The following is a 19421-nucleotide window of genomic DNA, read 5'->3' on the forward strand; positions in this document are numbered from 1 at the left end:
AGTCAGCTAGGTCCACTAGGACAACAATACATAAGCCCTGTCCTGAGCGGTGATCGAGAGAGCGGCATAGATGACGTGTACGGCGTTTATCTCGGTCAGGATGGAATGATGTTCGGTAATAAACGGTTCGACGTCGACATCTGTGATAATATATTTGTCGACGGCGTGCGATACATCGGTACACCAGGTCTTTACGAACTGATTTTCATAAAACGTCCTAACAAAGTCATGTACACGGCTAATGATATGCAAACGTACAAGAGCATGCTGCTAACGACGAATGCGCATAGACGCAAACACATCGCGCATGGTCAAGTAAAGAGTAACAAGGTCTACAAGTACAACCGCGTAATCGCACCGTTACTGCCAATCGTACCGAAGAAACGATCTGGAAGAGGATTACCTCGTGCTGTGGCACTAAACAACATTATGATCGATTACGTGCACTGGAACGATCCCAACGAACTGGTTGATCGTCTGCGATTGCTCGAAGCTTAGCACCAAGCGTGAAATAACGCCCACGACAATGAGATTCTGTTGATTATCGAAGAACTTCGCGAGGCAGGTCTCATTATAAATTAAATGGTACATCAATGAAACGAATCAGTCGATCGTGTGCACCAACATGCCAATCAACAAGTTTGGTGTATTACTTGAACGAAGGGAGGCACCGATGAACAATCCGTATTATCAGTTCAGTGGAGTAGTGAGAAACTACGTACGTGAAAACGCGTTGTGTCGCCACGCTGCTGATTTTGACGCACAGTCGCGGAAAATTCGTCGTGTAGCGCAGCCCAAGGCTGATACCGACGCTGTCAACAAACTATACGTAAAACAGTACGTTAAAATGTCGCGGAATCAACATGCAGAATTTGAGGAAGCTGAGTATTGCGTTCGAGAAGGACACGCAAGCGTTATGGGCTGCAATAAAGGACCTTCGACTACTGCTATTGACTATCGCTGCATCAGAAACGACTAACCAAACGTCAACGAACGGCTAACGAACGGGGCAAGAACGGCGCCGAACGAATCCAGAACGGCTCAGAAACGGGTCTGGAACGGCACCGACGGGTCAGGGACGTTTAAAACAGTTTGAAACATATAATTACACGTCTAACAGTCGATGATTGTATCGCCCAAAACATGGGATCGTCAAACTCCGATGGACGTAAAAAAATTGCCAGTTTCGAGAAACGGTGACTCGTCGAGGAACTATATGCTCCGGCGAGAAGAAGTTTTCCACGAAGACGCGTCATAGTCCGCGAATACGATGACCTGTGGCAAGCTGACGTAGTGGAGATGCGTCCGTACTCACGTTTCAACAAAGGCTACAATTACATACAATTATAAACGTGTTGAGCAAGTATGCATGGGCCGTACCGCTCAAGAGTAAAAATTCGGGAGCGAGACAGCCAATGCGTTTGTAAAGGTATTTCGAAAGGATGGAAGGTGTCCAAACAATTTGCATACTGACAGAGGAAAGGAATTCTACAATGCTGACGTGCAACGACTCCTGATGAAACATGATGTCAATCACTATTCCACGTATTCACCTATGAAAGCCTCGGTCGTGGAACGGTTCAATCGTACGCTAAAGAACGACATGTGGAAAATGTTTACGCTCAATGGGAACTATAGATGGATCGACGAACTACAGCAGCTCGTCGCAAAGTACAACGCGTGAAAACATCGGACGATCGGTATGCGACCCATCGATGGTACGCCCAAGATCGCGAATAAACTCTTGGCCACGGTGTACAGCATCGTAAATATTGCAGCCCCGGCGCGATTCACAGTAGGTGACCCGGTATGCGTCAGCAAGTACAAGACGGTCTTCGACAAGGGCTACACGCCAAACTGGACGACCGAGGTATTCAAAATCATCAAGGTGCAGACGACTAATCCCGTGACCTATCTCATCGAGGATTCGCGCGGCGAGCCAGTCACCGGAGGATTCTACGAACACGAATTGCATCGCGTTGCTAATCCGGACATATATCTCGAAAGGGTGTTACGCAGGAAAGGTACCGCGGTTTACGTGAAATGGCTGGAATTTGATGATTCGTACAATTCATAAATACACAAGGACAATGTAGGTTAAAATATATTTCCTATTGTAATAAAGTATTTACAATATTCTATATGACAATTACAAAACCTTTATTTCCTATTTACAATGGTATCTGATAATGTCCCCATGGTAACGTGTGGGTAGAACCGTCTATAACATAACGTTTATCATCGTACGGACTTAGAGCGATTTTCGACTCTGACACAGTGTACACCTCATGCAACTTTGATCTTATGCATGATTGGCGTCGCGTCACTTCCGTATAATCTTTCAGACACCGCGTGTAGTCTTCAAATGTTATCACTTTCAATACGACATTACTCTTGACACCTTTCGCCTTTTTGGTGTCTTTTTTACCAACCACTTTCACAGCGTACATCTTCGCTCTAAGCCCGACGAACTCTGTCATTATCGCGCCGTTGTTTTCGTCTTTCATCAAGCCGGGTACCTTGTTATTTGCGAGTGGCATTCGGTACGCATTATCGACCTCGTAATCGTTCATATCGAATCTCGCAATATCATGCTTCATTTGCGCGTACACGTCGTCGCACTCGATATGATACATTAAACTATCCGTATCCGTATACATGATCTTGCATTTGTCACGATAAAGAGGTACCATATACTCGTGATGGAATTCGTACAAACACGTCTTGGATTGATACGTCCGGGCGGCGTATTCCGCTCGACACACACACGCGTCACTCGCGCTCGCGCACAGAACTCGCGATCGCGCTCGCAGGAAAGAGACACTCGCGTTTGTAGAAGGAAAGAGCCGATTTATTATAGTAGCACAATACAGATGATCGCGGTTTATGATACAATTCGTGAATCAGCGCAGCTGATAGCGATTCGTCAAGCCACGACCTCGGCCAAGCTACGACTCGTTGTTTCTCCTTGTTTATTTATCCCCCTAGCGACCCGTCGCCAGGAGGCTCGTGTCTTCTCCCGCAGACTCACCGATCCAACACCGCACAGCTGTCAGCTTAACAGCTGACTTCCCGCCGCACCGGGTGGCTGATCCAAAATCACCCGGACACAACACTACCTCCCTCCTCGCAAGACTGTCGTTCCGACAGTCTGGCAGGGGTAACTCGTCTTCGTCCCTTTTCATGTCCTACCCTGGGCTCCTGCCGCAAGTTACCGGACCAGGACGTCTTAACACGGCGCTTCTATATCGACTTCCTTCGGTCTTCTTCTGCGTCTTCATCTTGTACTGTTTTAGGCTAGTTGTTGTTCGTCAACGTCCGTTCTTCGGACTCAGGTGGGGATAGCTTCCGGGGACCCTGCGTCTTCCTAAGAAGACCCCCGAGCCCCTGCCTCGGCATTCGCCTTAATCTCACGGGAAAACCCCGGTCAAAAACCACGAGAGAGGCAGTCCCCTTCCATGACTTCTGGCCTCTTCATTCTCGAGTTCCTCCCCTCCAGCACCTAAAACAATAATAAAATCCAAAACACAACCAGCATCAAATCGTATATACATCTTAACATATCCTTAACCTAACGTGACCGCGACGGGCTTGGAGCGTTACGAACGTTAAACCCCCCTCCTCAAATACGTCTCTCACAAAAAGGAGCTAGCCTATCACCGTGTACGACCTTCCCGCTATGATTCGGAGACCTCCGAATATTGAAGACCACATCCCTCAACCTTTTCACCACTACGTACGGTCCATCCTACGAACTTTGTAGCTTTGGTGCTCTTCCCTTCATCCGACGAGGATTAAATAGCCAAACCTTTTGTCCTGGCTCAAAGGAGTCCTTCCTTGCCCACCGATCATACCAAGACTTCATGTTCTTTGACTTCACCTCGAAGCGTTGCCTGGCGATGCGGTGTATCTCATCTAATTTCTCTTTCAACTTCATAGTAAACCTCCTTGTTTCCACGTTCTCCGAAACACTTGATGGAGGACTCCCCCGTAGCAAGTCCAACGGCAAACGAAGATCTTCTCCAAGATACATTTCCGCAAGAGTGACGCCCGTAGTCTCCTACCTTGAAGAACGATAGGCCAGGAGAAACATAGGGACCCAGCGGTCCCAATCTTTCTGATTCTCTGATACGAACTTTGCTAAATAATTCAGGATCGTCTGGTGTTGTCGTTCCACTTGTCCATTTGACTGCGGATGCAGAGGCGTAGTTCTCGTCTTTTTTACGCCAAGTAACCCCGTCATCTCTGTTATTAATTTGGATTCAAAATTTCTTTCCTGGTCAGTATGGAGTTCCAAGGGAATCCCGTGCCTAGAAAATACCTCTCCGACTAAAGCCTCGGCCACGGTAGACGCTCTCTTATTCCTCAAAGGAATGGCCTCCCGGCCATTTAGTGAAACAGTCCACTGCGACCAACAAGTATCTATTCCCTGTGGATGAGGTGGGGAGCGGCCCTAGGATATCAGTCTGCACCCGTTCGAAAGGGGCTCCTACATTATAAATCTGTAAAGGTAGCTTTCCCTTTCCTGACAACCCTTTTTTCACAACGCAGATCTCGCAGGAGGCACACCAATTCTCCACGTCCTTCTTACATGTGGCCCAGTAAAAACCCTTTCTGATCTTAGCCAGAGTCTTGTTCACCCCGAAATGTCCCGCCAACGGTGAATCGTGAGCTTCTTGCAATATATTTCTAACCCTGCCTCGAGGAACTACAACTTGAAGGATACTCTTTTTCTGATTCGGAGACTCCCATCTCTTGAAGAGAACACCACCCCTCGCAACTAAGGCGTCCCACTGGGACCAATAAAGTTTTGTCGACATCTCACTCGGAGCTACGACCCGCCAGTCCGGTCGCTCGCTCGACTCTTTTGCTCGGAGAATGGTAGAAATCGACGAATCTTGCAGTTGTGCCTCACGCCACTCCTCCGAGCTGCTCTCGAAAATGATACGATCCACATCGACTTCGTGAACAGTTCCTTTAAACGATTCCGCCTTCGCACAATACCGACAAGCCGATTCCACGCAGGGACGTCGAGAAAGTCCGTCTGCATTACCATGAGACTTTCCGCTTCTGTAAAAGATTTCAAAATCATATTGCTGGAGGCGCTCCAGCCACCGCGCCAGTTGACCCTCCAAATCTCTAAAAGACAATAACCAGCGTAACGAACTATGATCCGTCCGAATAATAAACTTCCGTCCGTATAAATAATGGTGGAAAGACTTTACGGCGTCCACCATCGCCAAAAGCTCGCGTCGAGTAACGCAATAATTTTTCTCTGACTTGCTGAACACACGGCTGAAATAAGCAATGACTTTCTCAGCACCATTCTGCACCTGAGAAAGCACCGCACCAGTACCGTGGTTCGAAGCATCGGTATCTAAAATAAAGCTTCCCTCTCCACACGAGAATGATAAAACCGGCGACGAAACCAGCGCTTCCTTCAGCCGCTTAAATGCCGCTTGATAATCCGAAGACCATTCAAACCTCCGTCCCTTCTCAGTTAATAAATACAAAGGTTTGGCCAACAAAGAGAAATTTCTGACAAATTTCCTATAGTACGAACAAAAATCTAAAAAATTTCGTACCTGCTTCCTTGTTTTAGGAAGAGGTCAATCGACAATCCCAGAGATCTTCCCTGGGTCTGTGGTAACGTCCTCAGCTGATACAACATGTCCAAGATATTTCACTTCCCTTTTGAGGAATACGCACTTCTTAGGGTTGATCTTTAAATTAGCGTCCCTAAATCTCTGAAGAACCTTTTCTAAACTTGAAATCATTTCTTTAAAACCTTTTCCATAAACAATTACATCGTCAAGATAAACGGACAAATCTCGGAAATTAATCCCTTTAATACTCTTTCCATTAATCTCTCAAAAGTCGTCGGGGCGTTACACAACCCGAAAGGCATCACCGTAAACTGCCACAACCCACTACCAATTGAAAAAGCCGTTTTTTCCCTATCATTAGAAGACATTCTTACCTGCCAATAGCCACTTTTCAGGTCTAAAGTGGTAAACCAAGCATTACCCGCTAACTGATCCAATATATCGTCGATCCTCGGCAAGGGGTACGAATCCTTCTTAGTGACAGTATTCAATTTCCGAAAGTCCATGCAAAATCGTATAGTGCCGTCTTTTTTATTAATACAACCGGGGAAGTCCAGGGGCTATTCGACTCCTCTATTACCCCTTGCGCCCTCATTTCCTCAATAATGTTGTTCACTTCTCCTCGTAAATGTAAGGGAATCCGTCGAGGAGCTTGCTTAATAGGACGTGGATCAGTTAGCTGTATGTCATGATGAACGACGTCACAATTATCTGCAATAATCTTATCAGAAAACACACCCTGATATCTAACAAGAAAATCGTAAAAAACATCCTTCTCTCGAAATCCTAAATCTTGGATATGTCGAGTATACACATACCCACGTAGATTGGTTTGGTGAATTTCACCGCGAGTTTGCGCATTTCAATGGCGACCAGATTTTCCGAAAAGACGCTTCGATTATGGAAATTTGGTTTAGCGATCAGTGCCTCCGCACCGTACCTTCCGTTCCACTGCGTTAAAAGTTTAACATCCATATGATTGCGTACATTTTCCATAGTTTTTCCAAATACCGCGTTATTCATCAATTTGTACAAATTTTTTTCGAAATCGTTGGTCGCGCGCATTCGAAATTGTGTATTGAGTTCAATGTACTTACGAAGCCATGCGGATTGCGCGAATTGTAATACGCGATGAATTTTTGTTATCCGCAGACCATGACGCATACACTGCTGCAGGTTGCAGTATTGTATAACGTAACGTTTCTTATCATATAACGTTGCGAGCAACTTGTCCTGCCGCTTGCCCGGCGGCTTATCGCGCGTCGGACAGAATGGTAGGTCAGTGTGTGCATCGTGCAGATGCTGTGGATATTCGAGATCGACCTCGAGAATGTAACCGGTAGACGAATCTGGAGTGATAGCACTCACGTCGAAGTCCGAGACGTTGTCGACCCATTGAAAATTTGCACAGGGCAGAGGTTGACACATTGTCCAACCGTATAAATTATTAACGTCAAAGTATATCAGGTACGACGATGGTTTCGATGGATCGTAGTACGACTCCATGTAGTTATTGTTGGCACGCGCGTACCTGTTTGAACACTGACTTAGGCCGCCGCGTATGCCGCGTTCTATGAACATAACCATATCGATATCGATGAGCAGTTCGAAATTTATAGACGTATGCTTGAGCATCGAATTCCCACGTGAAACTCAGTAGCGTATAGTAATATGCCGCATCGAGACCATAACTCGTGATACAACTGTCGCGAAAATTTTCAAAAATGTCGACCAATAATAACACGTCAGTTTTCAAATACAGGTCGCTGTATTCGCCTAACGTTTGAATGGCGAACCACTGCCAGATGTTCTCGGCGTGCGCGTAATCGCTCTCGAATATCATGTCACCCGTTAAGAAACTGTAGAATGATTCTCGCGGTGATAAGCGGGTATCTTGCAACTTTTCGACGCAATCCACATACTCGTACGGGAAGATGCCTTTTCGTGTCATTAGGTCGAAATTCTTGATTGATAAATTAGAGAATTCTGATCGTAATATTGTGAGTTTATCTTTGCTGAGAAACGATGCCAATTTATCCAGACTACTACTTAAAAATCGTAACGAATCAATAAAGCGCAATTTCACATGGTTCCGAAATGTTACATCTGCCTCGTTAACATTTTTGGTAAACGAAATGTACTTTTCTTTTGTAATCAGTAGTAGATCAATTGTGCCCTTGAAATTATTAGCCAATTCTTTGATTATAAACTGTTAATCGTAGCCGGATAAATTGTGAAATACTATCGGAATAGTGTAGGAATCTTTATAATTTAGATTACAATTTGAATGCGCAGGACCTCTGTACCGGCCGGTCAGATGGCAATGATCGCGTACTCGCGTCTCGTCTTGCGCGAATGGCTTTTCGCAGATATGCTACTTCCTGGTCTCTCGTTAGATTTTCCTTGGGCACATTAGCGGTTAGAATTTCTTTTACGCGAAACGCTAGAACTTTCAGTTCTTCGACAAACCACGAAATGCAGTCGGTGCCGCGACGATATTGATACGTGGATAATGAGTTGTCGTATGAACACCGCACATAGTACACAGCACTATATGCCTTGTGATGGTGATATGGGTATGTGCCGGATTTTTCCGTTACTCTCTTCTCCAATGCACATTCCAAGTCGGCGTATACGACGAACGGCATCCGCTCCTTCCTGCCGTGGTTGTCGAAACGCAGCCACTTGTCGTCCTCGTTCGGTAAAACGATGGCACAATCGTTTAGTTTTGTGCAATCGACAGAGTGGGCCTCCAATCTCTTGTTGGAGGAGAAGTAGTGCAGGCACCTGCATGAATGTAAGGATCTGTTAATTACTTTAATCTGGCCCAGAGAGTGTATTCATTATAATATATTGTACTTACCGATCGCAAATGTATTTTTTTCGTTTGTTGCTGCTCAGTTGGGCGCTCACCAGCCGGGATAAGTTTTTTATGTACGCAAAATGCCCCACGTTGTCCAGCGGATCCTGCATGTACAACAGATTGACATACGTATCCATCTTCTGATCGGTGAGCCGTATCGGTACGACTGTCAGTTTTTCCTCGTCCTTCTCCAGTGGGGTATATACATTTATCGATATATTGTTCAGAAGCTCAAATTTGTTTATTTGCTTCAACGACATAGGAAATTCAATGCCATCAAGTCTTAATATTGACTTATAATCGGGATATCCGTTTGTCCTTTCCGCGTTGCTTTCAGCCGGATAGAGAGCAGCGATCACCGACCACGCAAGACCACGTTACTCTGTATGTTTATTACTGCTCTCTTCAACATAATCTCTCTCGGTACTTTGGCATGACATCCTGCGTGCATAGGGTTATACTTGTTGATATTAACCGTCAGGTCCAGTATACGCGACAACGCCCATCCACTGTCGCGCTCCTGGAACTCTTCGAGAGACGCCAAGGTGGGCTCGATAATATATTGAGCGAACCACTCTTTCAGATTGGACGTACGAAAGAGTGCTCGGTTTCGCGTATTGATACTCTTATTGGCGATCTTTTCACCCGCCACAAACTTGCCATTGAACATGGTATTCACTTTCACACTTTCATGTTCATTCATTAATGTTTGCACATGATCGAGCACTATGATGCTAGCGTCTTCCAAGAATCGCCGCGGTTCGATATAGCCGTAATTTATCACAGCACCGGCTAAAATGCGGCTTTCAAACGCGGTCTCTATCACTCGCCACGAGAGTCCTTCAACACTGTTATTCCACCCTGCATACTCGCCACCAATATGGATAAAGCGTCTTTTTAATCGCTTCTTCAGTCCCTCGAGCCGCGCGATTCGAGCTACTAAGGACTGTTTGTATCCGATAGAGAGTCGCGGCTGTTTGGCGCGACTGCGTTCTTCCAATTTCTCGATGAAGTCATCGCACTGTTGCGTCCATGCGAAATATTCACCCAAAGTTGACACACGCGATGATTGTGCCACAATGGCCTGTTCTATTTGAGTGAGTGTCTCCATTTTCGACTTTCGTGACCGATGTATCATCCAGAACTCCTGATACGTATACTGCTATGCGTTGCATATCGTTTCCTAATTATATGATCTACCACCCTATATCTTTATCTCACTCTAACGCAAACGTGTTGAAGAATTGCATTACCTCATCTAAAATATCTTGTGAGGCTACCCAAGATGTGCAACTTAGTTGCACGTGTCTCAATGTCATGATGCAATGTTTCGTGAGGCTACACGGAACGTGCTCACGCCATTTGATACCTTCTATGATACTTATCTAACCTATGCGAATAAACTGGGAGTGCACTACAACGATTAGGAGTAAATATTATTTTATTCCATACTTTATTCCACAATATTATGTTTTACATTACACAATAATGTTCTTTTTTCAGAACGCTAATGCCAATAACTCACAATCGATAAGTTCCTTGTCATCGAAGTATTCGCTGTTTTGTATGGCAACGGTTATGTCGTTAGGATTATCAATGCTACATGCGATCTTACAGAACTGTTCGTACTTGTAATCTATATGGTCGATGCAGCTTACTAACCAATTGTACATGTAATCGATACATTTATCGAGATAAAACATAGTTGTTAGTGTAGCTTCCATCATTATTGATCGCACGTCTGTTACTTCGAACCAAACACACTTCGTATTGTTATACTTAATAAAGTCTACAGTTAACGGCCCGATATATATGGGATCTACGAGTCGTTTATCAGTTTTGGAAAAATACTCCTGGATTAAATGTTGATGTTCCATGAGGCCTTTCCAGGTTTCCATTCCAAGGATCAATTCATTCCCTCGTTTGTCTCCCACAGCAATCTCCATGTAACTCGGACCATGTCTCACGTTTATGCCAACTTTCAAATACTTGTGTTCCGTCGTTGTCAACGCGTATCTTCTTCCTAGGATACGAACGCATCGTCGTCGGCGTTGTGGTTGCGATGCTGCAGTATCACGCGCTTCGGAAGTGACGCCCGCTGTGGAATTAGCACTGCGGAGAAATAATGTAGAACTATTAGAAATCCATGCATGTATCACACACCATGCTTAATATATCAATTGCTAAATATACTACTAGCTTCGCTTCCACGCTGCTGTATCGCGCTTCTGCTCCATGTATCTCTTGTCACATTGTTCCTTCCAGCTTCTTCTCTTCAGATCTAATCGTGCTTAGTACACTGAACAACTAATGTTTTTAACATTCGCTCTTCACTTTATATATGCATTTTGTTTCACCCCCTCCACCGCGAAACGTGTCATCGAAGGGTGCATTGGTTACATCACGCACGTGGACGCGATGTGCTTTAACATCCACTCATCCGATTTCATAGCAGCCGAACGGCGCTCGCGGGCCCAGATCAGCGGAAGTGCCGAGATGCTGGATATTGGTTCCTTAGTAACGAATGCTATCATGCACATTCCATCACGCCACCCCGACACATGTTGTGTACAACGGGGGTTTCTATTACATCGCGCACGTGGCTCCCCCCTTCCCCCTCCGTGGGTTAGGTCAGCAAACATGTCACGGTCCCCCCTCCCGCGGGTAGGTCCGCGAAACCCCCTCTCGCGAATAGTCCGCGATCCCCCCTTCCCCCTGACTCAGTCCCCCCTCAGATCCCTGAGTTAGAATCTGCTATCCTTCCCTACTTTTTTTTGGACGTGAGGAGAAAAAAATGCTATTACGCATCCCCGGTCGCTCAACGGCAAACCGCCGACCGACACGGGGAGTGTGGGACTCACCCAGGACTCGTGCTGGTCCACTGGGCATACCTACTAAAAAACCCCTCCGGATGTACATCCTCTAGCACTGGGCCAGTCCGCCGGGACATTGCCATAGGTAAACGACCCGGCGGACCAACCAGCCGCGTCTAGGGAATGTGTCCCCAAATCCCTTATATATTATGCGAGTCCCCATCAGCCCCGGCCGCACACACACACACACCCACACGCCATACACACGCCCACACCCACACTCAACGACATGGACCGAAAGCGGCAAGCCGCGCATCAAGAAGTAAAATCTACAGATCAATAGGAATCAGTCATTATTAAAATCCTTTAAAACTCAATAAAATCATTTAAATAAATAAATATATACAAATATATCCACTAACACAAGACCCAAGGGCCAATAGGGCTATCCTGGGTCGCCATTCCTTCTCGGTGGATTCGGAGCCTGCCGTAACGTTCTGCCTCTTCCTTCGCACGCATCACGGCACTACAAAATGTTGAGAGTGCTGACCACACCTCCCGCCGGCTTACCGCCCCTTCCAGGACAGCAGTCAGCGAGAGTGGGCGGCCAAGCACTCCCTTCAGCACATTCCTCTCCGCAATCCAAGCGGTCCACTCCATCAGGGTGTGCTCCGATGAATCGGAGACCGCCGGGCAATGAAAGCATCTCGCATTCGGGACTTTCCCAATTCTGGCTAAATATGTCCCAAAGCAACCATGTCCAGTAATAATTTGCGTTATATGGAAATGTAGAGATCCCCAGTTTCTCATCATCCAGTCATTCATACATGGTAGTATAGCTAGCCGAGTGCGCTCACCCGCAATTCCATCTCCTCCTAACCATGTCTCCCATTGCCGACGGGTCTCCACTCCCTCCTCCATTCGTATGTTATCAATATCCTCCAATGTGGCATTGCCACCGAGTCTCATGTCCCTTACTCTTAAGAAAACTCTTCTTCTCTCCGCGGCTACTAGTGCCCACGGAGGGGAACGAGCTAGCAAAGTCACGACTGTGAAAGAAGCCGTTCTATAAGCAGAGCACACCCTGATGCAAATATCTCGCTGGAGGCCCCGCAGTAACCTCCCCGACTTGGCCGAGGCATCCAGAGCAGGGCTCCAGATAGGAGCCCCGTACAAAATCACCGCTGTTACTACGTTCGCATATAATCTGCGCTTACTCTCGTTAGGACCCCGAAGATTAGGCATTAAACGGCATAATGCCCGAGATACCCCGGTCGCCTTGGCCCCTACACGGCGAAAATGTTCCTCAAAGTTTAAATGAGAATCCAGCCAGACACCCAAGTACCTAACTGCCGGTTGCATCCTAAAGCATTGATGTCTAATGCGTAACACTTGATTAAAATCAGGGCGAGCTCGACCCCTGAAAAGAGCAGCCTCCGTCTTATCCACGGTCAGACTAAGCCCGAGTGCATCTAGGCGCCTCAAAATTACGACTAATTGCGCATTCATTCGGATCAGGACTTCGTCTATAGTTTTAGCCGCCGCCAGTACGAAAATATCATCCGCGTAGTATAATATAATACACCCGGGCTTAGCCCTCATCTCAATCACAAAATCGAATGCAATATTCCATAGTAGAGGGCCCAGCACAGAAACCTGTGGGACCCCCTTTTCCATTTTTCTATGCCGGATGCGCCCATCACATCCCACAAATTCAAAAAACCGTTGGTGTAAATAACTGTCTATAATTCGACGGATATAATCAGGGAATCCTTTCCTTTCTAATGCCCATCTAATAGATTCCCACGGCAGTGAATTAAAGGCATTCTGAATGTCTAAACCAACCCCCATTACAAAACCCCCCTTTGATGTAGTTCGTTTAATGAACGATACCGCTGCATCTAGAGCATCCAGGGTGAAAAGACCTTCACGGAAGCCATATTGAGCCTTTGACAGTCCAGCCCGGGGATTGTCCTTCATGAAATCCTTCATACAGGTGACTAGAATTCTCTCAAAGAATTTCCCTATGTCATTTATCAAACAAATAGGGCGTGCCTTTACTGCGTTTCCCGGAATCACTTCACTCTTTGGCAACAGAACTAGTCTGGCCAGCTTACACGGAACAGGGAAGCTACCATCCCGCAGACATGCAGTAAAAACTTTAGCCAGCACCTCAATAAATGTACTAGGTGCTTTTATCCAAACTGATAGTGGAAGCCCGTCAGGGCCAGGCGCAGAGCTACCCCTTTTCTTGTTAACGCAAGCTCTACAAACCTTCTGTACGGAGACGGCGTTCGCCTCCCTAAATACGTTCCAATCCCTCCACAGGGCAGCCGGGTCATGTTCCTTTCCCTCAGGGAAGAGTGAAGAGATCAAATTCTCTAGAACATCTAAACTGAGTGTCTTGGAAAGAGCCGGCGACGAGCGCCATCCTTCCCTACTTATGTCGGAAGTGAGGTTTTCCTTATTTCTCCACGAATCGTGGGGCATGAGCATGAGTAAATGCATGAGAGAGTATGGCAAGAGCGGGCTGGAGTGGCGAGTGCAATAATATATTACTGATATAATAATCACTAATACAATACATTCATATCTAGAGAAACGTGCACCAAATATAGTTGGTATAGATCCTGGTTTCAAATATATTTGTTGTTTCATCCCGCTAACAGGATAATAAAAACAATCGTTTAAAAATTGTTGGCTGTATAAAACACTAGTGTTAGTAGGGACAAAATTTTCTATGCCCATTGCCTTAATCTATTCTATTCGTATATTTTCTTTTTTTGGAAACCTATAATTACATAAATAGCATAATTATTTTTTATCAATAATATATATTTTTATAGTTTATGTATATACAGAAATATTTTATATTAATGAAATATTTTAAGTACATATTATAAAGTATAAGAAAGATAGCACAAAATGGTTTACTTACAGATGAAAAGATATTTTCTTTCTCATTACCGTCCTTCCAATAACCACATGCACTGCAGCACTTCATTTTTTAAATATAGTACAAAATAAAAATATTCAATCTTTTAGGTTATTTGGTAACTATTGAAATATCTTATGTTAGTTACCGGCCATTACTAATGTGCGCGCAGCATTAAAAAAAGATAGAGATTCATCGATGTTTTGCTTCTTTCTCCGTTCTGCCAAACCTACCTCTTACCATAAGGAAATGTATGGCATGCTGAGTCTATCTTATATGTCTATGGTCTGCACAACGCACATACAACCTAACCTAACCTAACCTGGTTAGGTTAGGTTAGGTTAGGTTAGGTTAGGTTAGTTTAAGTTAGGTACTATTTTTTAGTTGATACTATTACGATTCAAGGTCAACCGGAAATCATTTGGAGGGTGGTGTGTAAAGGTAAACTTTTACCATTAATTTTATTATAAGAGCCATAGGATTAATAAGGTTAAATATTATTTTCTCTCAAAAGTGGTAAAGTGATTCTAAATAGTATGTGTGTTGAGCACGAATCAAGTGAAGTTTTTTTCATTTTCGTTGATTTCTAATATTTCATGAGCAACCAAACTTGAAATCTGTGTCCGGGGCGAAGTCGTCACCAAGGCGAAAAAACGAGATAAGAAACATAGCTGAAATTATACGATACGCTAGAAACGCATGCCGCGGCATGCACGGAAATGAATTCGATCCCACGACTTCTTCCATGTCTCATCGGTGAACTCTCATCGGTAGAACCGCAGCCTTCGACGAGCAGTGGACGAAAATCGAAATCAAGGAAGCAGCAGTGATCGAACTCCGATGATTAAATGTTTAAATTTTTCTATTAAAAGTAATTAATAAAATGTATCCTATCATTCTTCATGGTCAGAATTGTGTTTTTTCATTTAAAATCTAGTCCGAGAATGAAGTGACGACTCCGTCCCAGCAATTTTGACATTTCAATTTTTGCATCTTTGGCGTTTTTACTCTATTCCGGTTGAAGAAAGCGATGTAAACCAAAAATGCCCATATAAATTTTGTAGCCAAGAGTATACTTTTTACAATAGTACACCACATTTCACGAAATTATTTATTTTGTTGTTAAAACTCGGCACTGAAAAAACAATGACGACTTCGCCCCGGTCTTCCCCATATATTTCACCTTCTTCTGATTGTACTACTAGTTACGGCATAGATATTCTGTATATTCTACTTTTCTTGTTTGTATATTAACATTTAATATCTTTTTACAGCCAATCATACAAAAGCGACTTCGGATCCATGATACTTGCGGAGTCCATAATTTACATGGAATGCCGGGCGTGCTGGCTGCTCTTTTCGGTGCACTTATGGCAATTTTGGCTACAGAAACCTCTTATGATTATTCTTTATATGAAGTACGTAATTCTCTTCTTACTAGTTAATCATCCAATTCTCTTTATAAATAACTCTTATATGTATACAGGATGTCTCGCGTGAGTTGTCCAATCGCTTCCTGCAGGTAGATTTCGTTAAGTTGTACTAAAAAGTCTTATAGGGAGATCGCGTATGGTTGTCACATTTTTTTTTTTTGACCTGTTATATGTGATTTACACAAAGGAAACTAATCAATTATACCTAGTTTCATAGGATATATATCTGGTATGCTAAATAAAAAAAATCACGTCAATAATAATAGTGGGTTAGAAGATAATTAATATAATCCACAAAAAGATTTTTGTGACATCTTACCCTGCATCTGGGATGGTTGTCACAAAGCTTAGGGCTAATTGTCACATAGAGACGTAACTGATTTATAAAAGTAAAAATCCGTTATAATTAGAAAAATGACATCTTTATTTATTGTTTAATATTGTGAAATGTATTTTCAAACAATTGACAAGTTTAATTTAAACTAAACTTTTACGAGCAACTTGAAATTTAAACTATAAAAATAATCTATATTTCTCTGAAACAATAATAATAATTCTTTTCAACAAAACAATGTTATGATCAACTTCCTTTCAACTACTGAGAATCATCGATAAAAACAGTCTTAATCAGAATCACTTTCAACACAGTTAGGACAAATATAAGTTGGTAACCCAGGAGTACATTTCTCATGAGCCCACGGCTTACAGGTTTAGCATTGAACCCAAACTTCTCTGGGTTTGCTTGCTGAATATGGCAATAAGCAAATAAGGCAAAAGTCTTCGTCATTCTCTTTGTCTTTTTCATAAACAGATGTCTTCTTTCGTCTTTTCTTTCTTCCTTTATCAGATAAAACTGCTCTTTTGACTTTACTTTTCTTTTCTTCTTGTTCTTTTTTCTTTTGTTCAATATAATTCTTTTCAGGCGTATCCGTTAATATTGCGGATTTGCATTTCCTCTTATCAACTCTCATTTTCTTACGTCGTGGAGCCTTTGGCAGTGGTCGTACAACTTGTGGTAATTTTGCTAAACTGTTTGGACCAGGTTGAGGACTCTTAATTTGCCGTTGTATTTCCGGGTTCTGGAGGTCGATCATGTATCTTTTCACGTGAATTTGATGTTACTTATTGATTCTGTAATTTTTTCCCCTATGGTGAAATCGTGAAAAGTACAATTGTTTGCAATATTTATGATAATTATAATAAGTTTGGTTTATTTAGTGCACATTTGCGTTTATAATGTATAATATTTTGTTATCACTTTTTATTTTTATATTTCACGAATAAAAATGCTTCTGTGTTAATTCAATATTAAACTAGTATGTAACCATACAAGACAAAATTCACTAAATAAAATGTTAACCACACTGTTTTAAGTACGGAATGAGCATGCGCTATCTTTCATGTTTTAACCATCAAGCGTCTTGACTAAAATATGAAAATATGCATGCGTATTTCGCATTTATATATAGGAAATATCTAGTACTTTTAACTTATGACGAATTCGGTTGATGTGCACTCACTCCGTTCCAGTGGCTAGTAACTTTTTATTACAAGGTGCACGTGCTCGGAGTGCGTAGTTTTTAGTGCGATTTCACTCAAAACATTTTCACTGACCTAGGGGCAATCACTTGCACTGACCTAACATGATTCTGAACCGGTGGAGGGCAAGCCAACTGAACACTAAATACCGAAAGGGGGTGCACTCAGTGCGCACTAGTACGCACTAGTGCATCCAATCAAATTCGCCATTAGTTTCATTAATATGTGTAAGTAAAGCGGTAAGGCGGTTTCTCTTTTAAAAAGTAATTTATGGTTGTCATATAATGCATTTGTTTCGATTATAACATTTATTAACAGTATGTTAACCGATTATAATATTATATTTATTAATCTTACTCGATTATAATAATTTAAAATGAATACAACACTGAAACAAAAAGAAATAATGCTTCAATGGATGCAATTGCATCCGAAAGTAGCCAGAGGAAGATTACGTAGGAAAGGTGAAAGTCGAAAAGAAATGGTATTGTTTGTATACGTATTGAATGTAAATTTTAAGAAAAATATACAATTGTTTTATATGTATAATTTTATAATTTTAGAAAGAGTTATTAGAAGACTTCGCAAAAATCATAAATGCAGCTAACGTTGGCCTTATTAAAACTGGTAAAGAATGGTTAAAGGTTTTTATGATTATATATTCATTTTATAACACTATAATTAAATACAAACACTTGCACTCCCCCTCTCTTGAAACGAGGACCCTAGAGTCGCATACGATATCCATATGCTATATCCTATGATATAGCAAAGTATAGCACAAGATATCGTATGCGACATCTAGGGTCCTGACTGGTTTTGCCCGATGTTCTTTTAGGAGTATCAGGGGAGCAACACGTTCTTCCTTAATCCAGATGATGGATAGATTGATGGATGAATAGATGAATGGTTGAATAGATGATGGATGATGGAGAGATGGATAGATTAATGGATGGATAGATGGATAAATGATGAATAGATGGATGGATGATGGATAGATTGATGGATGAATAGACTGGTTGAATAGATGGATGGATACGGATGGTACGAATAGATGGATGGATTAATGGAAGGATTGTAACGATACGTCCTTTTTAGGGCGATCGTTCCGCGAGTCCGACCACCCGACACGAAAAAGTAATTGCCTTGCCGACGACCATCGGTCGGCTTCCGTCCGCTAACATCGGGACGAGGGCGTAAGGCGTTTGCGCCCCCAAATAAGCATAAAACCAAACTGGTAGCGAACCGGTTCCCGCAGGATGTTACCGCTCGGGCGTCAACACCGCGCCGATACCGTTTCCGTACCGCTCCGCACCGCTAGATCGGCGCTGATGTGCGGCCGCTCGAGCCGCCGTTTTAGACAAACAACCCCGCGGAAAGGGGTATCACAACAAAATTACCTTTTTAAAAAAAGGTACAAAAAAGCGCCAAGCATACGAGCCCGAAGAACGCGTTCAAAGATGACCTCTATAAAACTATAATGATATCAACAAATTGCGCCAATTATAAAAATGAGTATTTATGCAAACCAAAAAATCTATTATATTTATTCTATTTATTACATCTATTATATTTTTGGTAAATATTGACAATAACGGAGGCTGCCCCGATGATCTTGACTTGGATATATATTGTCAAGATTATTCTCCTGAGTAACCTTTAAAAGATTTTAGCCGTCGCTCGATATTTATTAAAAAGTTATTAACAAAAGAAGTTTAATGATTTTGCACGAATTTTCAGCTATCTACGCGAAGTGAGAACTTGATCTTAATATATATTATACAGATTATCCTTCCGAGTAATCTGCAGAAGAGTTTAGCCGTCGCCCATTGTTTGTTAAAAAGTTATTAACAAAAAAGTTTAATGAATAGAGCATAATTTTACGATTATATGTTTACAAAAGAGTATATTTGATGGAATTTTAGCTTTAAATCAGAAATAGGTTTGGGTTGGGTTATATTTTCCGAAACTGGAGCCCCGGACACATACGCTCGGTTTTCAGCCCGCTTTGCGGGAGGGCGGGGGGAGAGGGGCAAAGCCTCCCCCCGCCGGGATCCGTACCGTGTACCAAGTGATTAAAATCTGTGTGAAATTCGTTACATTGGCTCCGACGGGGGGGGGGACGAAACCCCTGCACCCCGCCCTCCCGCAAAGCGGGCTGAAAACGATGCCGATACCATCCCACACCGCCTTCTATGTCATTCGTCCGAGGTGTCCGAGGTATAAGTACAT

At 43.2% G+C, this 19421-nt stretch overlaps 2 protein-coding genes across 8 annotated transcripts in view; one reads left to right on the plus strand and one right to left on the minus strand.

Moving 5' to 3' along the window:
* The window catches only part of LOC105276776 (ammonium transporter Rh type B), a 352615-nt gene that overhangs the window by 289769 nt on the left and 43425 nt on the right, over positions 1–19421 (plus strand). For all 7 annotated transcript variants that reach the window (XM_026970179.1, XM_026970180.1, XM_026970178.1 and 4 more), the window contains one exon: positions 15492–15635. In XM_026970179.1, coding sequence (XP_026825980.1) covers positions 15492–15635 — 144 coding nt within the window. The remainder of the gene's footprint in view (positions 1–15491; positions 15636–19421) is intronic.
* LOC113562074 lies at positions 2172–4328 on the minus strand. Its single transcript, XM_026970187.1, has one exon. It carries the CDS (start codon positions 2691–2693, stop codon positions 2172–2174), a length of 522 nt encoding a protein of 173 aa, XP_026825988.1. The 5' UTR covers positions 2694–4328.

This window comes from Ooceraea biroi, chromosome 6 (assembly GCF_003672135.1).
Source record: "Ooceraea biroi isolate clonal line C1 chromosome 6, Obir_v5.4, whole genome shotgun sequence".
Classification (NCBI taxonomy): domain Eukaryota; kingdom Metazoa; phylum Arthropoda; class Insecta; order Hymenoptera; family Formicidae; genus Ooceraea; species Ooceraea biroi.

Excerpts from the sequence above, each read along its gene's own strand:
- LOC113562074 (XM_026970187.1), bottom strand. The coding sequence starts at position 2,693 with ATGGTACCTCTTTATCGTGACAAATGCAAGATCATGTATACGGATACG.